This window comes from Callospermophilus lateralis, chromosome 11, assembly GCF_048772815.1.
Source record: "Callospermophilus lateralis isolate mCalLat2 chromosome 11, mCalLat2.hap1, whole genome shotgun sequence".
Lineage (NCBI taxonomy): Eukaryota > Metazoa > Chordata > Mammalia > Rodentia > Sciuridae > Callospermophilus > Callospermophilus lateralis.
In genome coordinates, this window is record NC_135315.1 from 26,126,911 (window position 1) to 26,152,840 (window position 25,930).

General features: G+C 41.1%; 1 protein-coding gene across 6 annotated transcripts in view; it reads left to right on the top strand.

Annotated features, from left to right (window-relative positions):
* The first annotated feature begins 10,932 nt into the window (after window positions 1–10,932).
* Window positions 10,933–25,930, top strand: part of Luc7l3 (LUC7 like 3 pre-mRNA splicing factor) — a 32,391-nt gene continuing 17,393 nt past the window's right edge. For all 6 annotated transcript variants that reach the window (XM_076869421.2, XM_076869417.2, XM_076869419.2 and 3 more), the window contains exons 1-2: window positions 10,933–11,179; window positions 24,780–24,846. In XM_076869421.2, coding sequence (XP_076725536.1) covers window positions 11,081–11,179; window positions 24,780–24,846 — 166 coding nt within the window. In that variant the 5' untranslated portion in view covers window positions 10,933–11,080. The remainder of the gene's footprint in view (window positions 11,180–24,779; window positions 24,847–25,930) is intronic.

Here is a 25,930-nt window from a genome sequence, read left to right on the forward strand (position 1 = left end):
GGTTGTTTTTCTTTTCCAGTTTGGTTAGCTATTTTTCCTTATCTGAGCCAATTCTTGCCCAGCAGGATGGGGAAATGGGCTGAAAATGATCCCACTAGAATATGCCCATTATTGCAGAGATAGATTACACTGTTATTTCTTATTTTTAACAGTGCTTGGGACCATGCAGTTAGAATATTTATTTGCATGTTGTTGTTGTTTTACCTGTCATTTTAGGTAGAATTTCTCCTAACTTGGCTCTGGGGGCGGTGGAGGGGATGTTAATATTGTACTTACAGTTTATAAGCTGTAATTTCTTATTGTTTATAAATAATTACTTTTCATGAAGGCCATTAAGGAAAAAAGAAGAAGAAAAAAATAAAAAACACTAAAGAGGTTTTGAAGTCATCCTGGTCCGGGTTACAGGCACTCGGGGTAGTCTATGCTGTGTTTATAAACAGCAATTTGCAGGACTCCTTATCTAATTTATCTAATGAGGCTCAGAGCCTCCCTCAGTTGGCACCGTTTTACTGCCCAGGCAGAGAAAAAGAAAATATTACTTTTGCTGAACCCAGGTGCCTTGGAGAGAACCTCCAATGTGGCACAGGATGGAATTTTGCAGATGGGGTAAAGGGATTAAGGAAATAACCCCCAGGAGGCAGAAAGGAAGACCTGAACAAAGGAGATGAAATAGGAAGGGACAAATTTAGGCATGGAGTCATCTCTTGGGGCAGCCAAAGTCTGCACAGCAAGCATTTTTCTTGCTACCACTTAGGAAGAACCAATGTCTGTTTATTATGATACAGTAATTCACACAGTACACACTGCACACCAGGTGGTGCTGAATATAAACTGACAAACACTTCAATTGACCCCCATGGCAAATTGGAACGCTGCTTGAGCTTACATTTTTATTGTTCCTCCAATTTAAATTTAATTCTCAGATTCAGCATGATACTCCATCTGAAGCTGACATGCATGGCTCTGAAATTAGATCCTTTATCCTTTAACACAATTTGAGTGACATGGGAAGAGGTAGTAGCCTCTAAAAAAAAAGTTTAAAAACTGGTAGTGTTGCCAGACAGGATGGCTCATGCCTGTAATACCAGTCACTCAGAAGACTGAGGCAGGAGGATCCCATATTCATGGCTATCCTGAACAATTTAGCAAGACACAAGAAGATCCTGTCTTGGAATAAAAAAAAAAAAAAAAAATTAAAGGGCTGGGGATAGAGCCCAATGTTAGCATTGCTGGAAAGCAGCAAGCAGCACTCGGGGAGGAGAGGAGAACTCCCAACTTTATTTTATGCCTGTGGGCCCAGAGTAAGCAAACTCCAAATTCTGAGCCCTGATCCACAGTTTCTCGAAACATTTATAGGTTATTTGGTGTTCTCTTAGAGCCATTTTATCATCGAGGCTTTTTTCCCTCTTTTTTTTTTTTTTTTTAATATTTATTTATTAGTTCTCAGCGGACACAACATCTTTGTTTGTATATGGTGCTGAGGATCGAACCTGGGCCGCACACATGCCAGGCGAGCACGCTACCACTTGAGCCACATCCCCAGCCCTTTTTTCCTCTTTTAAAAATATTCCTAATTCTACTTTGCTGAAGGCCTTGTGCAGGGTCCCTAACATAAAATTTACAGTAATAGATAAGAAGAAACGGCTCTTTTCATAGACTTAATATTCTAGCCTTGAACGCCAGGCACAGGCTGGGTGCGGTGGCCCATGCCTGTGATCCCAGAGGCTTGGGAGATTGAGACAGGAGAATCACAAGTTCAAAGCCAGCTTCAGCAAAGGCGAGGCGCTAAGCAACTCAGTGAGACCCTGTCTCTAAATAAAATACAAAATAGGAAAATAGGACTGGGGATGTGGCTCAGTGGTTGAGATCCCCAGTACAGGAAGGAAGGAAGGAAGGAAGGAAGGAAGGATTCCATCCTCAGCACCACATAAAAATAAACTATAACTAAAAAATAAATGTGTGTGTGTGAGAGAGAGAGAGAGAGAGAGAGAGAGAGAGAAGGGCTGGGGATATGGTTCAGTTGGTAGAGTGCTTCCCTTGAATACCCAAGGCCCTAGGTTCAATCCCCAGCAACACACACACACAAAAACAAAAAACAAAAAACAAAAAAAAAAAAAAAAGAGAGAGAGAGAGAGAAAGAAAGAAAAGAAAAGAAAGCCTGGTACAGGGGTGTTTACATTTCAAGAGGGAGTAGTCAGACTCCTAGGGCTGTTATTTACAATCCAAAAGGTAGAGACTCATGGTTATAATTAGGCTTCCTGAAGAAAGGCAGAGAAAGTGGAGGGAAATTGACCCTATTTTCTAGCATTGGGGTTTTGTTTTTGTTTTTTGTCTTCTTTCTTTCTTTCTTTTTGGTACTGGGGATTGAACTCTGGGACTCTCAACCACTGAGACACATCTCCAGCCCTATTTCGTATTTTATTTAGTGATAGGGTCTCACTGAGTTGCTTAGCACCTCACTGTTGCTGAGTCTGGCTTTGAACCCAAGAGCCTCCTAAACTGCTGGGATTATAGGTGTGCTCCACCGCGCCTGGCTCAGACATTGGATTCTTATAATTTCATTTTACAACCAGGTCTGGCTTTGCCATCACAGTAGAACATTACCTAGTATGTGTGAGGCTGAGTTCAATTCCCAGCACTGCAAGAAAATAAAATTAATAGTGTCTATACCCCAAAATCTCTGAGTGCTTTCTTTTTGAGAAGGGAGGCACTGGGGTTTGAGCCCAGGGACACTCTACCACTGAGCTACATCCTCAGTTCTTTGAGACAGGATCTCAGTACGTTGCTCACAGCCTCTGCTAAATTGCTGAGGTTGGCTTTGAACCTTTGATCATCCTGCTCAACCTCCCAAGCTGCTGGAATTACAGGTAGGCACGACCACAGCCAGCCTAACCCTTCTTACTTTGAAACAGGGTCTCCCTAAATTGCTGAGGCTAGCCTTGAATTTGTGATCTTCCTGCCCCAGCCTCTCCCATGTCTCTAGGCTTACAGGCATGGGCCATTATGCTGAGCCTATGAGGTCTTTGTTTTTTTAGTTGTAGATGGGCAACTTTATTTTATTTATTTATTTGTATGTGGTGCCTCACATGTGCCAGGCAAGCCTCTACACTGAGCCACAAACCCAGCCCGATAAGTTCTTTTAGAAGTTTTATATTCCCAAATCCCTAGTCCTTTTCATTTTTTATTTTGAAACAGGCTATTATTGCTAAATTGCTGAGGGTCTCTGTTGAATTGCTAAGGCTGAGCTGGGTATGGTGGCACACACCTGTAATCCCAGTGACTGGGGAGGTTGATGCAGGAGGATTGCAAGTTGGGGACCAGCCTCAACAACTTAGTGGAGATCTTGGCTCAAAATAAAAAATAAAAAAGGGACTGGGGATGTAGTTCACATGAAGCATGCTGGGTTAAATCCCCAGGACCAAAAAAAAAAGAAAAAAGAAAAAGAAAAAACAAGCAACTTTCAGTGCTGGGGATATAATTCAGTGGCAGCGTACTTGCCTAGATTGTGCTATGCCCTGGGCTTGATCCCAGTACCACAAAAAATTCCCAAAACAAAAACAAACCCATAATCATAGTTATAAGTGAATGTTACTGGTATCTATTAGTTCCATATATCTGTATTTTTGCTTTGTCTCCTGGTAATTACCTAACTCACTGGGTGTATCACCCTGCACTGTTCTAGTTACTGAAGATGCCACTGTGAACACATCAGAATTCCTGATTTCAAAGAACACATAGCCTAGTGGCTGGGGACAGGACAAGGGAAAACAAGAATGCAATAGCACTTACTATAGAAGTGGCATGGCCTAGGCAGAGGTCGTGTGTATGGACACTCACGTGTTTTGTGTGCTCATACTGCATTCAGAAAGGAGAGCTGCTTTGGTGATTTGAATTTGGCAGTTGTCAGCAAAAGGTGGCAGCAGAGGTCATGGGAACAGAAGAGACAGCTCCAAGAGAGTTGGTAAGTGCTGAGAGAAGGTAGTCAGACTGAACCCTGAAGAACACTCAACGTTTTAATGATGAACAGAAGGAAAATTCTCAAATGAGCCTAAAGAGGAATAACTTGAATCACAGGAGGAACATCAGAGGAACAGGAGGTATTGGCAATAATGAAGCAACTCACAGGGTCAAATGCTGCAGGAAAAACAAGAAAGAAAGGACTGAAGAATACACAATGGGTTTACTCATAAGGAGATCACTGGTGAACTCGAGGGGAAAGCTGCAGTAGAGCGTTAGGGGTGGCGGTCAGACTGCCTTAGTCCATTTAGACCCTATAGCAAAATGTCATAACCTGTGTGATTTATAAACAACTGAGCCAGGCATAGTCATGCATGCCTGCAATCCCAGTGGCATGGGAGACTGAAGCAGGAGGATCACAAGTTCAAGGCCAGCCTCAGCAACTAAATAAGATCCTCTCAAAATAAAATATTAAAAGGCTGGGTATGTTACTCAATGGTAGAGCACCTCTGGGCTCACTTCTTAGTACATTAAAGGACAGAAGGAAGGAAGGAAAGAAGGAAGGAAGGAAAGAAGGAAGGAAGGAGCGAGCAAGGATGTTTAAGATAAAATGGTGGCACAAAGAAGGATCTGATCTGTTCTCTGTGGCACATAGAGAATTCACGTCCAGATTGGCTTCCTGGAGCTGGTGGGGCTTGTGTGGTGAGCTGGAAGATAGGTAGAAGGTGTGTTATTGGGGTGGGGAAACAGCATTTGGAGACTGGCACCAATAAATGGTGTAACATGGAAACAAAGGTGTTTGGGGCTGGGGATGTGGCTCAAGTGATAGCCCGCTCGCCTGGCATGCGAGTGGCCCACGTTCGATTCTCAGCACCACCTATAAACAAAGATGTTGTGTACGCCGATAACTAAAAAATAAATATTAAAAAAATTCTCTCTCTCTCTGTGTCTCCTCTCTCACTCTCTCTTAAAAAAAAAAAAAAGAAAGAAAGAAACAAAGGTGTTTGGGGAACAGAGCAGATGAAGTTGGAGAAGCAGGTCAGATCCAGGCCATAGAGCTGATGGGGAACCACTGAAAGGTTCTGAGCAGGGAAAAGGCATGATCAGATTGATATGTAGAAAGATGGCTGAGGCAGCTCGACAGACGGACGATAGAGTCATGGGGCCATGCTAGAGGCTGGGAAGAAGCAGTCAGAAGACCTGTAGTACTAACTGTGTCTTCCTTTCAATAACAGTTCACTAGGGTTTGGGATGTGGCTCAGTGGCAAGAGTGCTTATGCACAAGGTCCTGGGTTTCGTCCCCAGCACTGCCAAAAAAAGAAAAAAGGGTCATTGGACCTTCCATAAGAAGATACCACAGGCTAGGTGATTTCAACAGAGAGATTTATTTTCTGAAGTTCTGGAGGCCACCTTCTTTGTCCTCACATGGCCTTCCCTCTGTGCGAACATATCCCTGGTGTGTCTTTGTGTGTCTAATTTTCCTCTTATAAGGATACCAGTCAGACACTCTAATGGTCTCATTTCAATGTGATCACCTCTTCAAAGGCCCTATCTCCAAGTATAGTTACATTCTGAAGTACTGAATGAGGTCTACGACATATGAACTCAGGGGTGTGGCACACAATTCAGCGTTTAATGTTTTCTTTTCTTTCTTTTTTGTGGCCCTAGAGATTGAATCCAGGACCACACTACCACTGAGCTACATCCCCAGTCCTTTTTGGTTTGAGACAGGGTCTCACTAGGTTGCTTAGGCTCTTGCTGATTTGCTGAGGCTGGCTTTGAACTCATAATCCTCCTGCCTCAGCCTCCCCAGTTGCTTGGATTACAGCTATGTGCCACCTCACCTGGGCTTTTATTTATTCTCATGAGATAGGTTCTCCTAAATTACCCAGACTGGCTTGAACTTGGAATCCTCCCACCTCAGCCTCCCTAGTCACTAGGATTACAAGTGTGTACCACTGGGTGGATGTGATGGCACACACCTGTGATCACAGTCGTTTGGGAGGCTGAGGCAGGAAGATCATGATTTCAAAGTCAGCCTCTGCAATTTAATGAGGCCCTAAGCAACTGAGACCCTGTTTCTAAATAAAATATAAAACAGGGCTGGGGTTGTGGCTCAGCAGTACAGCACTCTCACCTAGTACATTTGAGGCCTGGGGTTCAATCCTTAGCACCACCTAAAAATAAAGGTATTGTGTCCAACTACAAATAAAAAATAAATATTTTTTTAAAAAAGGGCTGGAGATGCAGCTCAGTGGGGGATGCGGCTCAGTGGTAAACTCTCCCTGGGGTTCAATCCCTGGTACTAAAAAAAAAAAAGGAAAAAAAAAAAAAACCAACCAAGTGTGTGCCATCACACCCAGCAACATTTTTTGTTAATAACAATGGCAAATATGGAATGGGATCTGGAGACCACTGGTTAATACGATTAAGTTGCCTATTCCATTATTAGGAAACAATTAACTCATATAACCTATAAAAATTGTCTATAGTCTGGGTATTGTGATCTATTATTAATAATGATTACATTTACTTTGGATCCTTGAGGCCCAGCAGAGATTCGGACACAAGTGATGCTGGAGCTGGGTGAATTAATAAAGGATTGAAGAAGGAATTTGCTCTCTACAGTGGTAATACACACTGGAGTGTGCTGCTTAGAATCTAGCAAAAAGAGAGTTGTAGAATAAGATTTGTCTAGTGTGACTGGGTCAGGAGGTCTTGCCTTTATGATCCAAATGTATTTGGTATTCTTATTTCAAGGCTGAATTGTCATTATTGTTACAATTTTGTCTCCTACAGGTCAGGAACTCCCTGAGAACCAGGTCTTACTATTTTCCAGGTGGGGAGGGTACTAGGGATTGAATCCAGAGGTGCTAAACCTCTGAGCCACATCTCCAGCCTCTTTTAATATTTTATTTAGAGCCAACGTCTCGCTAAATTGCTTAGAGCCTTGCTAAACTGCTGAGGCTGGCTTTAAACTCATGATCTTCCTGCCTCTGCTTCCCTAGTCACTGGGATTAAAGATGAGTTCCACCATGCCCAGTGAGAACCAGGTTTTATACATCTGTTTGTAATCCCAACTAGTACCCTAGTTCCCAGCACAGAACACATGTACCAATTAACTTTGTGTTCTAAATGAGAACATTAGATTAAAATTTTTTAGCTGGGTATGGTGGTACCTACCTGTAATCCCAGCTACTCAGGAGGTTGAGACAGAATTGAAAGATCTACAGATTAGCCTTGGCAATTTAGTGATACTATTCCAAAATAAAAAATAAAAAGGGTTGAACGCAAATAAATATATACAAATAAAAATCAAGTGAAAATAAAAGCAGTTCAACCACAGATAAAACATTTAAAGATGTTAATAAATGGGGGAAACTGGATGTGGGGCATATGGCAACCCTCCCTCCCTCCCTTCCTTCCTTCCTTCCTTCCTTCCTTCCTTCCTTCCTTCCTTCCATCAAACTCAGGGTCTTGGGCATGCAAGGCAAACACTCTACCAACTGAGCTATATCCCCAGCCCCTGTCTTCACTTTTTTTCTGTAAATCTTAAACTATTGTAAAAAAAATAAAATCTCTTTAAAGAAGAAAAATGAAAGGGGCTGGGGATGTGGCTCAAGTGGTAGTGTGTTCGCCTGGCATGCGTGTGGCCTGGGTTCAGTCCTCAGCATCACATATAAACAAAGATGTTGTGTCCGCCAATAACTAAAAAAAATAAATATTAAAATTCTCTCTCTCTCTCAAAAAAAAAAAAAAAGAAAAAGAAGAAAAATGAAAGACTAGACTATAATGCACAGCCTACATTAACTATAGTACAGTGACCTTAATGAACATCAAAGGGGTGGGGCAAAGGCACTGTGCTTGAAGCCAAACTCAGAACCATTCAGACCCAATCCCTGCTTCAGCGGACATTGTGCATTAGTGAGGGAGAGAATCCCTAAAAGAATACACACAAAGATACCAATATAATTGGGATAATAGGGGGGTGGGGTGAATCACATAACTGTAATCCCAGCAACTCAGGAGTCTTAGGCAGAAGGACGGCAAATTCTAGGCCAGCCTCAGCAACTCAGTAAGACCCTGTCTCAATAAATAAATAGGACTGGGAATGTAGTTCAATGGTAAAGCACCCCAGGTTTAACCCCCATAGCCCCAAAAAAGAAAAAAAAAAAAAAAAACTCCCCAGGATCAACCCCCATAACACCCTTCCAAAAACAAACAAACAAACAAACAACAACAAAAAAAACTCTGAAAGGTGATAAAGAGCCAAGCAAAGTGGGCAGAAAAGAACTCAGAGAGAGAGATTAGAATATACTAAAACCATCTCATTTTATGAAACAATATTCATCATTATTGAAAACATAGCTAAACCTGATGTCCTGATTATGAGGACTCATTCAGTGGCCTGAGAGTGCCAAACATTTGAGAGGTGCAGAAGGTAGAGAAGGAACTTGCAAAGGATCCTATGATGAAGCTACAGAGATAAAAGGAAAATCTGGAGTTTACTAGACAAGGAAGCAGAAAAGGAAGTGTTTCAAGAAGATAAAAGTGATTAACATTGTAGAAAACTACTTGCAGGTCTGTAGGAGAAGCCTAAGGAGTGTCTATTGAACACTGTGGTTGGGAGCCAGTGGAATATGTTGAAATAGAGGGGAAATGAAAAAGTAAAATGGTATTGGAAATTCTAAGAAGGAAAACAGGATGGGAAGTAATGGCACACACCTGTAATCCCAGCTACTTAGGAGGCTGAGGCAGGAGGATGTCAAGTTCAAGGCCAGCCTGAGAATTTAACAAAACTTTTTATTTTGGTGTCAAAAAATTAAAAGTGGGAGGATGTAAGACTGTGATTCAGTTCCAGTACCCGCCCCCTCCAAAAAAAAAGTAAAACGGTATCATTTCCTGAGACTCAAAGGCTTTTTTTTTTTCCTTTCCCTCACAGAACTGGGGATTGAACCCCATGACACTCTACCACTAAACTACATTACTGGTCCTTTTTTATTTCTTATTTTGAGACAGGTCTCATTAAATTGCCCAGGCTTTCCTCAAACTGTGATCCTCCTTCCTTAACCTCCTGAGTAGCAAATAGCTGGGATTAGAGGTGCGTGCCACCATGCTCCCCACTCCCCTTTTTTGTACGAGGAATTGAACCTAGGGGCATTTAACCACTGAGCTTTATCCTCAGCCCTTTTTGGTATTTTGTTTAGAGACATGGTCTCTCCAACTTCTTGAGGGCCTCACTAAATTGCTGAGGCTGGCTTTGGAATTGTGATCCTCCTGCCTCAGCCTATGGAGCTGCTGGAATTACAGGCAAGCGAAACAGTGCCCAGCTCACCATATCCACCTAAAAAGGCTTTTTAGATGCAGAATTAGACTTTTAATGTTTGGAATAAGCCAATGAAAAGGAGGAAGAGTCTGGTGTCATGGCCTGCCGCAGTCTGGCTGGGCACAAATAACCGAGCTGCCACAAAGCACTTGTATGTTCAAACAGGAAACTTTATTGCCCGAACTCCACCAGCACTCCACGCACACTTTCCGGGAACTCTCTCAGCTCTCCACTGGGCTCCCTGCCAACTCTCTTGGAACCCCACAAGAGGACTCCACGGGAACTCCAAAGTAGCAGGTGCCGGAGGCAGCAAGAGCCGCCCTATGGCCGGAGAGCAAAGGTCTATATACAACTGAATACACAGCTTAACTTAACCATTATCATCTCAATGGCTGCTGGCATCACCTCTCAACCACTCCCTTCTGGCAAAATGCCATGTGTCATCCCAACTCCGCTATGGCCCTCAACAATGGCCCATGCCTGTAATCCCTGTGATTTGGGAGGCTGAGGCAGAAGATTGCAAGTTTGAGGCCAGCCTCAGCAATTTAGTAAGACCTTTAGCAATTTAGCAAGACCCTGTCTCAAAAATTAAGAAGGGTTGGGGATGTAGATCAGTGGTTGAGTACCCAGGTTCAATCCTCAATACCAAAAAAAAAAAAAAAAAAAAGAAAGAAAAAAGAAAATCCATATCCTTAACTGTGCTGGAGTACTGACCCAATTTTTTTCTTCTTCTTGTAGTGCTAGGATCAAACATAGGACCTTGTGAATGCTAGGCAAGTGCTCTACTACTGAGCTACACCACCGCCGCCTATTATCCCAATATATTGGTAGCTTTGTGTCCATTCTTTCAGGAATTCTCTCCCTCAGTATTGCACAATGTCCGCTGAAGCAGGGATTGTGTCTGAAAGGTTTTGAGTTTAGCTTCAAGTACAGTGCCTGGTCCATGCTAAATACTCATCTGTTGAACAAATGAGTCAAAATAATTTTTGTTTTGGGCAATCCCAGAGTTTGAACCCAGGGCCTCCCACATGCTAGGCTAAGCACCACACTGAGCCTATTGTCAAAATTCTGAGACAGAGTTAGGTTTCCTAAAGAAGCCTCGAAATTGAAGCTGGCCTTGAGCTTGCGATCCTCTGGCTCCAGCCCCGGGAAGGGCTGGGGGTTTACAGGCCTGCGCCACCGGCCACCCGGCTGAGTCCACATTAAAAAAATTCCAGACAGGTGTCACGACTGAACGTCATACTCTACACGTCTTTGTCCCTTGATTTCCCACTTTATGAATCAGGAGAAATCGGGACAAGCCAGGCAGAGGAAGCAGGGAGCACTAGGACTAGGAGAATGGAACAAGAAATCGGAGGGCTTCCCTCGCTGAAAGATGGCACCATGGGCACCACGTGGACAAAGGAAAACACTCCTTCTTCTCCATTTCGGGGCGGTGTCCACGCTTCCAGAAGCAGGCCAGAGTTCCTCACTGTGAAAAAGCCCGGGAAGGCCCAGCGCGCGGGCAGTCGGCGGCTAGGCGCAGCCCGAAGGCAGGGGCGGAGTCCGGACTGAGCTCGCGGGGCTGGCCCCCGCACCGCGGAAGTCGCGCCTCCCTGGCCGCCGGGCCTGGGCGTGTCCCGCGGGCGCACGGCACGCTGGGAAGGCGCCCGCGCGGCGGCCATTTTGTGTGATCGGCTCCTCTGTGGAGGAGGCTGTTCGGCCTGAGAGCGGGCCGAAGGGGCTGGCGACCGTGTCGCCGGTGTTTTCCTTGGTGGGTGCCCGGGCTGGTGGGAGCAGCCGCCCGAAGGAAGCACCATGATTTCGGCCGCGCAATTGTTGGATGAGTTAATGGGCCGGGACCGAAACCTCGCCCCGGACGAGAAGCGCAGCAACGTGCGGTGGGACCACGAGAGCGTAAGTCCCGCGGGTCTTGGGCCTGTGCCCGGGCCGTGGGGGAGGGGAGCGGCGCGGGCCTGGGCAGGGGCTGCGGCGCGATTTGGGACCTGGGCCGCAAGTCGGGTAGCGCGTCTGACTCGGTGGCCCTGGGCGCCGAGAGGGTGGTTCGGGAGGGAAGGTTGCGCCCGGCGCCCGGCCCCCGGCAAGGGGGTGATTTGTTGTTGTTTTACTCTCGAGGAAGTCCGGGACAGCCATTGGCAAGGTTGAACAGCACCTTGATGAGGCGGGGAAACGCGGGAAAGGAAGGGCGCATTTTATTACGTCCAGAGGGTTCGAGCGTTCACCTCATGAAATCGGGAGAAGAGCAGATTCTTCCGTTATGTGGGTTCAGCGTCGTATTTGGCTGAGATTTCAGACCAAGAATAGTAGCAAAAAAAAAAAAAATTCTGGCAGTGTCTTGTTTATGAATGGTTCAATTTCGAAGCTTCTTTGGGAAAGTAGAAAGTAGAATTTCAAAGGCGGTAATAACTTGGTAGGGTTTGCCTTGATGATTTACAAATATTGTTGGGTAGCAGTTCCTGTGAAATCTCTCCGGTACGCGGTTGTCAGGGCTTTTTCTTTATCCTACCACTCATTCGATCCTCTTATCCCTGTGAGTGAGGGTAGACGGGATAACCCCAGGTTCACGGGTGAGGCTTGAGTCTTATCCAGGGTCTCTTGTCAAATATGATCTTTGTCGTTGTTTCCACTTTCCACTGGCTCCCTGCGAGTGCTGTCATGTGCTTTGATCTAGTTTTGAACATGCAATGTAACTTTTATTTTAGATATGTGAAGAATACAGGTAGAACTTAATTTTACTTCGTGATGATAACCAACCCTAGTAACTTTAAAGCAGTTTGTTATCTAGCCCGGCGCGGTGGCGCACGCCCATAATCCCAGAGGCTGAGGAGACTGAGGCAGGAGGATCAGCCTCAGCAGTTTAGCGAGACTCTGTCTCAAAAATTAAAAGGTTTGGGCATTTGACTCAGTGGTTCCCCGAGCCCCGTCCCCTCCCCCCGCCCCCGCAGTTGCTGTCAAGATATAAGGAAACAGTTAAACAAATGGACTTTTTATTGTTTTTATTATTATTATTTTTTAATTAGAATTTTATAGTTACCCATAGTAGTTCGGTTCATCCCTGCAAACTCATACATGCATGCATGGAAATCGATTTCAGTTCATGATCCACACTCCTGCTCCTCTCTCTAACAGACTTTTAAAGAAAATTAGTTTCTTTTTTAAAAAACATATATTTATTTGTTTTTTGTAGTTAGATGGACAGCACGACTTTATTTTATTTATTTTTTATGTGGTGCTAAAGATTGAACCCAGTGCCTCACATGCTAGGCAAGCACTCTGCCACTGAGCTACAGCCCCAGCCGCTTGCTTTTTTTTAAATAAAATTTCCCTTTTGCGGCGCAAGAAAACAAGTTGGTGTTGGATGAGTCCTTATAACTTTTTAAAAAGGTGTATTTGTCTGAAATTGTTCTTAATAGAACTCATCCTGTAAGATTTGGGATTCCTGCATTTGTCATTGATTTCTATGGGACTGAATCCTGCAGATTTTTTTTTTTTTAAACATATGGTCTCCTCCCCTCTTGTCCCATAGGTGTATAAGAGTAACTTTTTGTTATTTGAGTCTATTTACTCCTCTTTGTCACAGTGAAGTAACTTTCACTTAAAAATAAATAACTACCTGATCCCTCCCCCAATGAATTCAGGGCCTTGAGTATGGGAGGCAAGAACTCTACTATGGAGCTGCATCCCCAGCCCCTTAAATTTTTCTTTATTTATTTTTACATTTTTGGTACCTGGGATTGATTTGGTACTGAGGGACACTTAACCACTGAGCCAATCCCTAGCTTTTTTTTATATCGAGACAGGGTATTGCTAAGTTGCTTAGGGCTTGCTAAGTTACCTAGACTGGTCTTGAATTTAGCAATCCTGCCTACAACCTCCCAAGTCATTGGGATTACAGGTGTGGGCACTACACCTTGCTCAAAAAAAATTTTAACCACCTAACTGAACCTTTTTATTTGCTGTGCCAAGTATTGAACCCAGGGCCTCCTGCCTTCAAGGCAGGCCCTCTACCACATCCCCAGCCCTAACTCAGCTTTTCAGTCTAAATTTTACAAAGGGTAGAAAAAAAGAATATTAATGATTCAGCTGGGATACAAAAAGGGCATTTACATATTTAAATAGGAAAAAGGTGTTTTTGATTACATTACTCATGAACTGGACCAACATTATCTTTCTATTTTCAGTTTTGAATGCATGTTGTGAAGAAATTTTCAAGTGGTAGTTTATGACTTTGCAATGGTGAGACTTAAGAACAGCGATTTAGGTTTTATGTCATCTCAGCAATAATCTGCTTCTCAGTTTTAGTGTCTTTCATTGATTTTAACTTCACGCCTTTAATGACAGGTTGCAATTTATTCTAGATTTAAGAATTCAAGTCAGTCACTTGCATTTCAGATTCGTGTCTGTAGGGAAAAGGGTGGTGGTGACAACCAAGCACAAAAGCACATGGCCTTTTCTAAATAGTGGAATTATTGTAGTGTATAATCAACCAAGGGAAGTGCTTAATTTCACTTCAGGGTCATTTACATATTCTTATGCTGCTGGCTGTTAATGTTAGTTTTGGAACCATGGACAAACCATGTGCCATAAAGGATTCACCATCACTGTAGCTTCATGTTTTAGAATATTTTTGCATTTCTATTCTATCTGAGAAATTTTCTTTGCCACACTTGCACTAGATGGGAAAAGATACTTCAGTTGGGTGGGATCCTAGAGTTAAATAAATGCCAAAAGAAGGAAGCAACAGTATATTAAAAGTTCATTTGCTGTGACGCTTAACAGTCAACATGGAAACTTTACTTTTAAAAGTAATCCCTATAAGGGCCAGGGATGTGTGTCAGTAGTAGAGAGATTGCCTAGCATTCCCAGGGCACTGGGTTCCATCCTCAGCACTGCACAAAGAAAAAAAAAACTAGTAGTCCCTAGAACCCTGACAGCTCAGGAGGTTGAAGCAGGCAGGAGAATTTCAAGTTCCAGGCCTGCCTCAGTGACTGAGACCCTGTCTCCAAAAAATAGGAGCGGAGGTAACTGAGGATATAGCTCAATGGTAGAGCACCACTGGGTTCGATCCCCAGTACAACAAAATTAATATATAATCTAGTTCATAGACTGTTGTATTTGACTGGCCTGTGTAATTCATTTTAAATGCAGATTTCTGTCCCTCAGCTCCCAGAGAGTTGATTGTGTAGGACTGAGGGGAAGATGTGTACAATTAGATTTTATTCTATTTTATTTATTTGGTACTTGGGATGAACACAGGGACCCAAACTCTGAGATAACATCCCCAGCCCTTTTTATTTTTTATTTTGAGATAGGTACTCCCTAAGTTGTTCAAAGCCTTGCTGAGTTTCTGAGGCTGGCTTTGAACTTGTGATCTTCATGCCTCAGCCTCCTGAGGCCCTGCAAATTACAAGCATGCGTCATTGCACCCAGCATTTTACTTGTTATTTTGAGATGGGGGACAAGGTCTTTCTGAGTTGCTGAGGATGGTCTCCAACTTTCCATTTTCCTGCCTCAGCTGGGATCCCTCACTGGGATTACAAGTGTGCATCACTGTGCCCAACTTCTTATTGGTATTTTTGCATTAAGCAATTTGTCTCTGCTATGGTTAGTATTCCCAAATGACCACAGTAATGAAGAAAACATGATTTTGACTGTCTAGAATGAGCAACTTTCACTTAGGTTCCACGTGGAAAGAATTTCAGTATTTGTCAAAGAAAGCATTTAAAGTCTGGTGTGGAAACCAGGTGCATTGGTGCACACCTGTAATCCTGATGACTAGGAGGCTAAGGCAGGAGGATAGAAAGTTTGAAACTAACTTGGGCAATTTAGTGAGACTGTCTCAAAAGAAAAAAAAAGGCATGGGGATCTAGCTCATTGGTACAGTGCCCTGGGTTCAATCCCCAGAACAGGGGAAAGGGACAGTCTTGTTGGTAGCTTTTAGTAGTTTGTATGTAATATACTAACAGAGATTTTATAGGGATTGAGGTTTTTACATTCTAAATCTTAACCTGAAAGTGAAATTACTTTACTGACTTATCTCTGATTCTAATCATACCTGAAATGAGATTTTCTTTGTCACTTATCAATTTCAAGCATAATCTATCTTCAGTGAAGGTTTAGTAATATATGAAGGTAATTGAACTAAAAATGTTTTTTTCCTAAGATCTCTGACTGGGTGCAGTAGTATGTGCCGGAATCCTGGCTACTCAGGAGGCTGAAGCAGAAAGATTGCAAGTTCTGGCCAGCCTGGGCAATTTATTTAGTAAGATGCTGACTCAAAATTAAAAATGAAATTAAGGGGACTGGGGATATAGCTCAGTTGGCAAACTGTTTGCCTCACATGCACAAGGCCTTGGGTTCAATCCCCAGCACCACTTAAAAAAAAAAGATAGATAGATAGAAAGAAAGAAAGAAATTAAAAGGGCAGAGGATGTATGTAGCTCAATGATAGAGGTGGTAGAGCTTCCCTGGGTTCAACCCCCAGTTACTTGCTATCCCAAAAAATCTTGAAATGTTATCAGATACTGTTAACACTGAAAAGCTTAGAAAACTTCTCATTTTCACTTGTGACCCTTTTTTTCCTAGTTCATCTTAAAAAGGGGTTCAGAATTTGGGAGGGATACTTGGAAGTACAAAATAAGTAATTACAGTGTATGACATCTACTATAAGCATTTTACTAGATAATTTTGATTCAGAGAATCATCAGAATGTTCTGTTAGAAATGTAGGTAATGCCTTATTCTATAGTACATGGTAGGTACTTCTGAGCTTGCTAGTAGTTCATGTGTTACATAACTGTTGATTACTTTTCACCCCTAAGAAATGGAGAATCAGAGAGAATATTGTAATGAATTCTCCATGTACTTTGAACCAGTTTAACAATATCAATCAATACATGGCTAAATTATTTCCTCTATATATTTGATGCCCTCCATTATTTTGAAGCAATTCTGTCACTTCAACCTATGTCTATTTCTAAAACATAAGGACTTTTAAAAATATTAAGATCTTTGGCTGGGTGTGGTGGCGCATGCCTGGGAGGCACGAGGCAGGACAATCAAAAGTTTAAAGCCAGCCTCAGCAATGGCCAGGCACTAAGCAACTCAGTGAGACCCTGTCTCAAAAAAAAAAAAAAAGGCAAGGGATGTGGCTCAGTGATTGAGTGCCTCTGAGTTCAATTCCTGGTACCAAAAAAAAAAAAGTATATGTGTGAGAAAAAACCACAATACTAGTATTGAAAGGAAAGTATTAAAATATTTCCATAGTATTTGTTTTGTGGCTTTAGGAAAAATGTTTTTTTTTTCTATGTAGCTCATCACTAGTCTTGATTTCCACACAAATACTGAAAGCAACTTGAATTGTGGAAATTTCTATATTTGTTCATTCAACAAAAAAATGTATTACTCTTAGGGTAGATAATAGACTAGTATAAATACAGCACTTCACCCTAGAAAGCCATTAGTGTGGCCATAGATATGAAGGAGTAAATATGCATTCATATCAGTATCCCAGTGTGTGGCTGGGGGTGTAGCTAATTGGTAGAGCATTTTAGTGAGGCTTTGGTTTTGATTCCCTACATGGCAAAATAATGATAGTAGTAAGTACCAGAATAGGGAAAAGAAAGCCCGCAGGAAACACAGACTCTGGTGAATACTCAGGAGGGGCCTCTCTACATTTAGTGAATCTTGTACACCAGGACCAGAAGGATTAGTGGGAATTAGCCTGATCGAGTGAGAAAGAAGGCAGATGTTAATAGCCTCAAGAAAGGGATGAGGAAGGTCAGTGAATTTGGGTAATTATGGATAATGCAGATAACTGGAGCCTCTATTTTAGTTGGCTGGGTAAGTATGGATTCAGACAGGAATCTATGAATGGTGGGTTTTAGTTTTTTTTTTGGTGCTGGGGATTGAACTGAGGGAGGTGTGCATGCAAGGCAAGCACTCTATATCCCCAGCCTTTGTTTTGTTTTTGTACCAGGAATTGAACCCCAGAGTTGCTTAACCATTGACCCTATCCAGCCCTTTTTGTTTATTTTGTGACAGGGTCTCACTAACTTGCTTAGGGCCTTACTAAGTTGCTGAGGCTAATCTTCAACTTGTGATCCTCCTGTCTCGGCCTCTGGAGTTGCTAGTATTACAGGCTTTCGCTGCTATTCACAGCACAAATCTGGTTTTCAATGATTTTTTATATAAGCCTTGTTAAAAGTTTGAACTTTTACTTTGGGAAGCAATGCTTCTAAGCAACAAGAGATGTTTACTGTCTAGCTGCTGTAGAAAATTGAAATTTTAACCAAAATTTCTCAGGCAATAAGGAGAGAGTGAACCATGACTACAAAGTAATATGTAAAAAAACCTGAAAATAAATAGCTACAAAGCATGATCATGGTATAGCAGAAACAAAACTACATGCCATTGGGAACTTGTCACAGATTCATTTATTAAAACCTTCTCTTTGGTGTTTCTTTTTGAAGGGGGGCAGGTAACTGGGGATTAAACTCAGGGGCAGTCACCCACTGAGCCACATCCCAGCCCTATTTTGTATTTAGAGACAGGGTCTCACTGAATGCTAAGTGCCTCACCAATGCTGAGGCTGGTTTTGAACTCACGATTCTCCTGTCTCAACCTCCCCAGCCACTGGAATTAGAGACATGCACCACCGCCCCCAGCTGGTGCTTCTTTTGTGGGGGGGGACCTTCAACTCCTTTAGCTATAAAGAAAATACCTGCTTCTAAAGAGTTGTTGTCAGAATTAAATCATTCATTAATGGTAAATGAAAGGCTACAGGTAAAAGGTGTTCATTTTTATTTTACCAGTAAAATTTCTGTTTATTTTAAATTAAACATAACAGTTGAGGATTACAATAATGCTTTGTAACTGTCCTAAAATATATAGTAATTAAGGTTGGCTACTTAGAATTTGTTTCTTTATTTGGGGTACTAGGGATTGAACCCAGGGGCATATTACCACTAAGCTACAGCCCCAACCCTTATTTTTTTTTTATTTTGAGACAAGGTCTCTCGGTTGCTGAAGCTGGCCTTGAACTTGAGATACTCTTGCCTCAATCTCATGTCTCCGGGATTATGAGTACCATCAAGCACAGTCGCTTAAAATTTTTTAAATTAAGGTCCCTGTTACAAATATCAGATTTGATTGTTGCCAACATGAATTATTTTCCCAGTATTTAGATGTTGAATAAATTCATCATCTTTATTATTTTAAAAATTAAACTTGAGGAAGGGTAGAGCCCATGGGGAGGTTGGAACTTGATATTTGATGGATTCATACCTATCTAAAGTCACTAGTACTTAAAATACCGAAAGAAGTTCTTTGAGGCTTCCCACAGAATTTGAAAGACCTAAATTTGAAGATGTCTGTAAGGACATTTACATATGATTTAATTGTTTGAAGCATTTATTGGTATGTAACATAGATGACCTGGTTATTAGGGTTTGAAACAGCACTGATGTCAAGCAATTTTGGCTGGAGGTGCTGGGGTTTGAATGAAGAGACACTTTACCACTTAACCATATATCCCCAGGTCATTTTTTTTTTTTAAATAGTTTTTAGTTGTTTATAGACCTTTATTTTATTTGCTTATTTATATGAATTTATATGTGATTCTAGGAATCGAACCCAAGTGCCTCACACGTATGAGGCAAGCTCTCTACCGCTGAGGTACAACTCCAGTCAGGTCATTTTATTTTTTATTTTGGACAAGATCTTGCTAAGTTAAGCCCAGGCTGGCCTCAAACTTTTGATTCTCCTGCCTGAACTTCTCAGGTTACTGAGAGATTAGAGGTGTCCAAACCCAGCAACTGATGTTTTTTTCCAATTGATTTTGGGAAAGCAGTTTAACAAGAATAATGCCAATAGCGTTAAATATTTGATTAGCTCAAGGGAGAATATATGTTGCTTACTGTTGAATTCAAGTAGGTACTGAAAGACAACAATCATTAAGATGTTCTTAGTATACTTTGGTGATTAGAAGAAAGTGATGTGGGATTAATTAATGAAACCTTAGTTTGAAGTAAATACTGAGGGGGAGATTGAGAAAAGGACTCTTTTGTTTAGGTATAAGTCTTAGCCAGTATTTTCCCAGTTAATATTTATACTTAAACCTCCCAAAACATTCTTATGTTAAATGATGTTCTTTCATTTAAATATTGATTCCATGGCCAGTTGCACAGGTCTATGATCCCATCTGCTCAGAAGGCTGAGGTAGGAGGATTGCAGGTTCAAGTCCAGCCTGGGCAACTCAAAGACCCTGTCTCAAAAATAAAATAAAAAAGGTGGTGATGTAGCTCGGTTATTAGAGTGCCCCTGGGTTCAATTTCCAGTACTGGGGGTGGTGTTGGGAGACTGATTTATTAGGTTGATTCTATGAATGTATTAAGGAATCATTTTCACCTTTTTTTTTGGTATTATAAATGAACCAAGGGGCGTTCTACCACTAAGCTACACCCCTAGCTCTTATTATTTTTTGGAAACCTGGTCTGGCTAAGCTGCCTAGACTGGTCTGGAACTTGGGGTTCTTTTGCCTCACCCTCTAGAGTTGCTAAGTGTGTGCTGTACCCAGCACCCAGCTTACTTAATTATTTTTATGTTTTCCTTATGAGTTTTTACAAAAATATATGTGCTTACTGTATTCAAACATAACAAAGAAGATAGTAAATAGTGCTCAGCACAGTGACACATTCCTAATAATCCTAGCTGCTACAGAGGTTGGCTTAGGAGGATTGCAAATTAGAGGAACAGCCAGACCCTGTTTCAAAATCAAAAAATAAAAGGGCTGGGGATGGGGGGGATGTAGCTCAATGCTAGAGTGCCCTTGGGTTTGATACCCATTACACCCCCCCCAACAAAAAAAAAGGAAACAGTGAAGTATATTTTTATCCTCTCCCCGTTGCCAATTTTTCACCCATAATAGCTTAAAAAATATTATGTATACTTCCAGGCTTTCCCTAATAATTTGGACAGTGTTGTTGGCACATAGGAATCTAACTTGAACTATTTGTTTCCTGTTGGGTAGATAATGTCTAATATTTTGGCATTACCAATCAAGCTGCAGTGAACATTCTACTATGTTTTACTATGTATGCATGTATATGAGCTACTGTAGGATAAGTTTCTAGAAAGATAATGACTAAGTTAGAAATGCACATTTTATATTTTGGTGGATGCTGTCCCCACAGCTCTCTGATATTGTTTGAAACTCTTTTTATTTTAGTTGTAGATGAACACAATACCTTTATTTATCTTTATGTGGTGCTGAGGATCGAACCCAGGGTCTCATACATGCTAGGCAAGTGCTCTACCACTGAGCTACAACCCCAGCCCTAGACTCTTTTTTCAATTTTTATTTTGGACAGGGTCTCTCCAAGTTTCCTTGGGCCTCACTAAGTTGCCAAGACTGGCAGTCTTCTTGCCTCAGCCTTCTTAGTTGCTGGGACAGCTCTGCTTCCTTACCTGACTGGACTATCATTTTCTTATCTTTGTAATGCCAGATACTCTGTCATTTTGCATTACTAGAGATTGAACTCAGAAGTGCTGTATCACTGAGCTACATCTCCAGATCATTGTATATTTTATTTAGAGACAGGGTCTAACTAAGGCACTTAAGGTGCTGAAGCTGGCCTTTAATTTGCAATCTTTCTATTTCAAGTTCCCAAGAACCTGAGATTACAGGTTGTAGGCTTCTGCAACCTTTTCAGATACTGTTTTAATTTTTTAAAAAACACTTTTACTTTGTTTAAATGACAAAATGTTGCCATTAAAATTTTCTAGTCAGTTTCCAAGATTGGTTGTATTTCTGCCTTCTCTTAACTATTAGTTAAAACTGTGTTGATGAGATGGAACTTTTCAGGTCACTGGTGTTGCCTTACATTTATGAAGAGGATCAATCAGAATTTGTGTTAAGATCCAGGCATCTGGTGTTGTACACGCCTGTAATTTTGTAGGCTGAGACCAGAGGATCGCAGCAAGTTCAAGACCTTAGCTTTAGAGAGGCCTTAAGCAAGTTAGTGAGACTAATATAAGAAAAAAGGGCCGTCGATAATGGCTCAGTGGTTAAGTGTCCCTGGGTTCAATCCCTGGTACCAAAAAAATTTGTGTGTTATTTGTGTCCCATCTATGGTCTGTCCTTATGCCTCCTACCTTCGGTTATCAGGTTGCTGGGTCCATGATAGACATTAATAAAGACTTGCTGGATAAAAAACTAAGCGAATTAGTTTGTACTTAAAGAGCTTGCAGGAGTATTAATTGTAAAATATTTTTAGTTAAAATATCTCCAATTCCTGGGGAGATTTTATTGGATAGAGTAATGAATAATATTGATGTACCATTGAATGGTAAAGCAATATCTTAAGGAGAGTTGAAGAATGGAAAGAGCATGTGGAACCAGACTGGGACAACGGGAGTCTAGTCAGGATTTCTAAGTAGCTGATGCCTTCAGGGCAGGTCCTGTGGTTGATCTCTGCTTCTTACTTCCAAATGGAATAATTGGATTCAACTAGGTAGTTACTGGTTGGCTGACAGTCCTGTCTTATTTGGTCTACATAGCAATTAAAGACACTTTGAAAATTAACCAGTAAAGCAGGCGAATATTCCCCTTCATCTTAGTGTAACAAACATATACTATTTAATTTTTAAAAATTTTTCTACTTAGTTTTCTATTCATTTATTATAATACTGGGGTTTGAACCCAAGGGACCTTGCACCTGTGAGGCAGGAACTCCACCTATGTTTTTTTTTGTTTTGTTTTGTTTTTTGTATGTGTGTGTGTTTGGTTTTTTAGGATTGGAGATTGAACCCAGGAAATGTGCTACCTCACCAGCTTGCCCCAGGCTGGTCTTGAATTTAAGATTTTCCTGCCTGAGGCTCCCAAGTAGCTGAGATTGCATGTTGCTACCACCCCTGGTATTAATAGTTGTACACAGATGTTAAGACGTGAGGCTTGGGCTGGGTATGTGGCTCAGTGCCGATATGCTTGCCTAACATGCGTGAGGCAATGGGTTCAGTCCTTAGAAATACATACATACATACATACACCCCCCCACACACAATACCAGTATAATATCGGTATAAAAGTATATCCATTGTTTAAACATGACATATCAATCTTTTGATGTGTTTATGGATTTAATTCTTCTGAACATAGATTATGGAACCACACTGCTGTGAATGAATGTAAAAAAAAAAAAAATCTGTTTCAGATTTAGCACTCAGTCCTCAGTGTTCACAGATAACTCACTCCAGTTTGTTTTTGTGGCACCAGGAAGGAATTAAACCCAGGGCCTTATGCATGCTAGACTAGTGCCTCATCACTGAATATCGCTGAACTATGTCCCACTCTCAGTTAAGCAGTCAAGTTTAATTTTTTTCCTCGAACACCCCTCCTCTTCCCTCCAGCCAAGGACTAAACTCAGGGCTTTATGCATGCTAGGCAAGCATTCTGCTCCTGAGCTAAGTTCCCAGCCCTTCAAGCTTAAATTTAACACCACCTTTTCTTTCACATGTCATAGTTCATTGATAACCCACCTAGTAACAAGTTTTATGTGAAGGAAAGGTGATATTCTGGAATTTTGATTAAGTGGTTTGTGTGCAATGTTACAAAATTATGAAAGTTAGAAATACCAATGAGAGAATTTAAAGTTGGTTTCATGTTAATAGTTTTCCCCATAATATAAGAACCCACCAAGAATAATTTAGTGGGGGTTGATATGTGTAAAAATGTCTAATACATTTTTGTTGTTGTTGTTACTAGGGATTAAACCCAGGTGTGCTTTACCACTGAGCCACATCCCCAGCCTTTTTTTATTATTTTGAGACAGGGTCTCACTAATTGCTTAGGGCCTTACTAAGTTGCTGAGGCTGCCCTAATACTTGGTGATCCTCCTGCCTCAACCTCCAAAGTCACTGGGATTATAGACGTGTGCCACCATGCCTGGCCTCTAATGTATTTTATAGAAAATTAGAGGATCTTCTAAGCAAAAAGATGGAGCCAAATTGCTTTTTAAAATTTTTTTTTAAAAGTTGTTGATAGATCTTTATTTTTTATTCATTTATATAGGGTGCTGAAAATCAAACCCAATGCCTCTTAAGTGCTAGGCAAGCGCTCTACCACTGAGCCACAACCCTAGCCCCCATATTGCTTTAAATGAGAGTTCTCTCTCATTTAGACATAATTCCCAAATCCTAATCTGATTTAGGTAGCCAGGCATGAAGGTGTATACCTGTAATTTCAGTGAGTTGGGAGGCTGAGGCAAGAAGATTGCAAGTTCCAGACCACCCTCAGCAATTTTATTTATTTATTTATTTATTTATTTTTATTATTTACACATGACAGCACAATGATCTTGACATTTCATACATTTGAATCAAATGGGGTATCATTTCTCACTTTTCTGATTGTACAGGTTGCAGAATCGCATTGGTCATACAGTCACATATATACATACAGCAATAATGATGTCTATTTTATTCTGTTGCCCTTCCTGTCCCCCCTTCCCCTCCCCTCCCCTCCCTTCCCATCACTCCTCTGTACCCAATCTAATGTGACACACTGCTTTTTTTCCCTTTTCTCCTCACAACATACATGTATTCTGTATAACGATGAGGGTCTCCTTCCATCTTCCGTGCAATTCCCTCCTTTTCCCTCCCACCTCTCTTCCCTATTTAGTGGTAATCTTCTTCTCATGCTCTTCCTCCCTTTCCCATTTTGAGTTACCCCCCTTATATCAGAGAAGACATTTGTTTTTTAGGGATTGGCTAACTTCACTTAGCATAATCTGCTCTAATGCCCACCCTCAGCAATTTAGAAAGATCCCTGTCTTAAAATTTAAAAGTCTGGGAATGTCACTTAAAGCATCCTGGGTTCCATCTCCCATACAAAAAAGAAAGGTAGAGTGAGATTTTTACATGTTATATGTGTATTGAAATGTCACACTGTACTACCCAATAAGTATGTACAATTACCAAAAAGTTAGAATGATTAAAAACAGTAAGGTTTTATTGAAATTTTTTTTCTTTATTCTAGCTTGTCTTTCATGTACTTGTTTTTGGGGGCCCTGGAGTCAATGATTCAAAGTGGAAAATACTGATAATTCTGTCATTCCTGAACATTTTTTCTTTCATTGAAATTTAGAAGTATGGGCTGGGGATGTGTCTCAAGTGTAGCGTGCTCGCCTGGCATGGGTGCGGCCCGGGTTCGATCCTCAGCACCACATACAAACAAAGATGTTGTGTCCGCCAAATACTAAAAATAAATATTAAAATTCTCTCTCTCTCTTCCTCTCTCTCACTCTTTCTTTAAAAAAAAAAAAGAAATTTAGAAGTATGAAAATAACTATTTAAACTAATAGTTTAACAAATTAAATTAGTCTTAAAAGATGAATGACATATGAAGAAATGAGAAAATATTGTTTGGTACCCATCTGTAATATAATTTTAAAACTAAGCAATTTTAAATAGTTAAGTGCCTTTGGTTTTTTCCCCATTAGGTTTGTAAATACTATCTCTGTGGTTTTTGTCCTGCGGAGTTATTCACAAATACCCGTTCTGATCTTGGTAAGTTAATTTTCAGTGTAACTTTTATCAAATGTATGATTTTATAAATACTTTCTTTGTAATTCTTGAAAATTACTGATAAGTAATTGCTTACTTGGCTAAATTTTTGAATATGTTCATAAACGCCTATGTGATTATATATGACTTAGCTGGATAGAGTGGCACAAGCCTTTAAATCCTAGCTACCAAGGAGGCCAAGGCAGGAGGACATAAATTTTGAGGCTAATCCAGGCAATTAGTGAGACCCTGTCTCAAAATTTTAAAAATGGGCTGGGTGTGTGTCTCCATTATAGAGTGCCACATCCCTACTACAGGGTGTGGCAGGGAGATGGCTTACTTAAACATAATGTCTATTTCTGTTCCCTTCTAAAATTCTACTAAAATGAAAATTAAAAAAAAAACAATGACAGTGAAAAGAGATAACATTAGAGATGTCAGCACATTTATAGAAGATAGCAAATATTAACAGAGCAGAGAAACTTCTATCCCTAAAAGCCTATAGAAGAGAGTACTAAGTGGAAGTGCGTGAGTACAGCCTACCCCTAGGCAGGTTCAGGGTATGGTTACCACAGAAGGGAGGACTGAGTCATGGGGCTAAAATTGAGCGATAAGTGTAAGTTAAGGGTTTTTCATCTGTGACATTATAAAATTTTTGAGCCAGTTTTTGGGAGCTGTCCCATGCATTGTAGGATATTTAGCAACATACCTGTCCTATACCCTTTATATGTCAGTAGCACTCTCCAGCTGTGACAGCCAGAATTGTTTTTATACATTGCCAAATGTTTCCTGAGAGGACAAATTGCTCTTGGTGGAGAGCCATTAGTTTAGGTGGTCATGTGCATCTGTTGACTTTACCTCTCTCACCCCAGTGCCCCAGGAGGATAAAGGGTTACATTCTGCATTGGACTAGAGAGATTAGTTCATCTGAACTACAAAATGCAAAAATTTTTGTTAGTTGACAAAAGTCAATTATTTCAAGTATGGTACATAATTAATATTCTAGATCCTTAAAAGAAAAGTTAATTAATCAACATCTTTGCTTTTGTGTGTTAGGAACATATTGGGGCTGGAAGAATCTAGATCT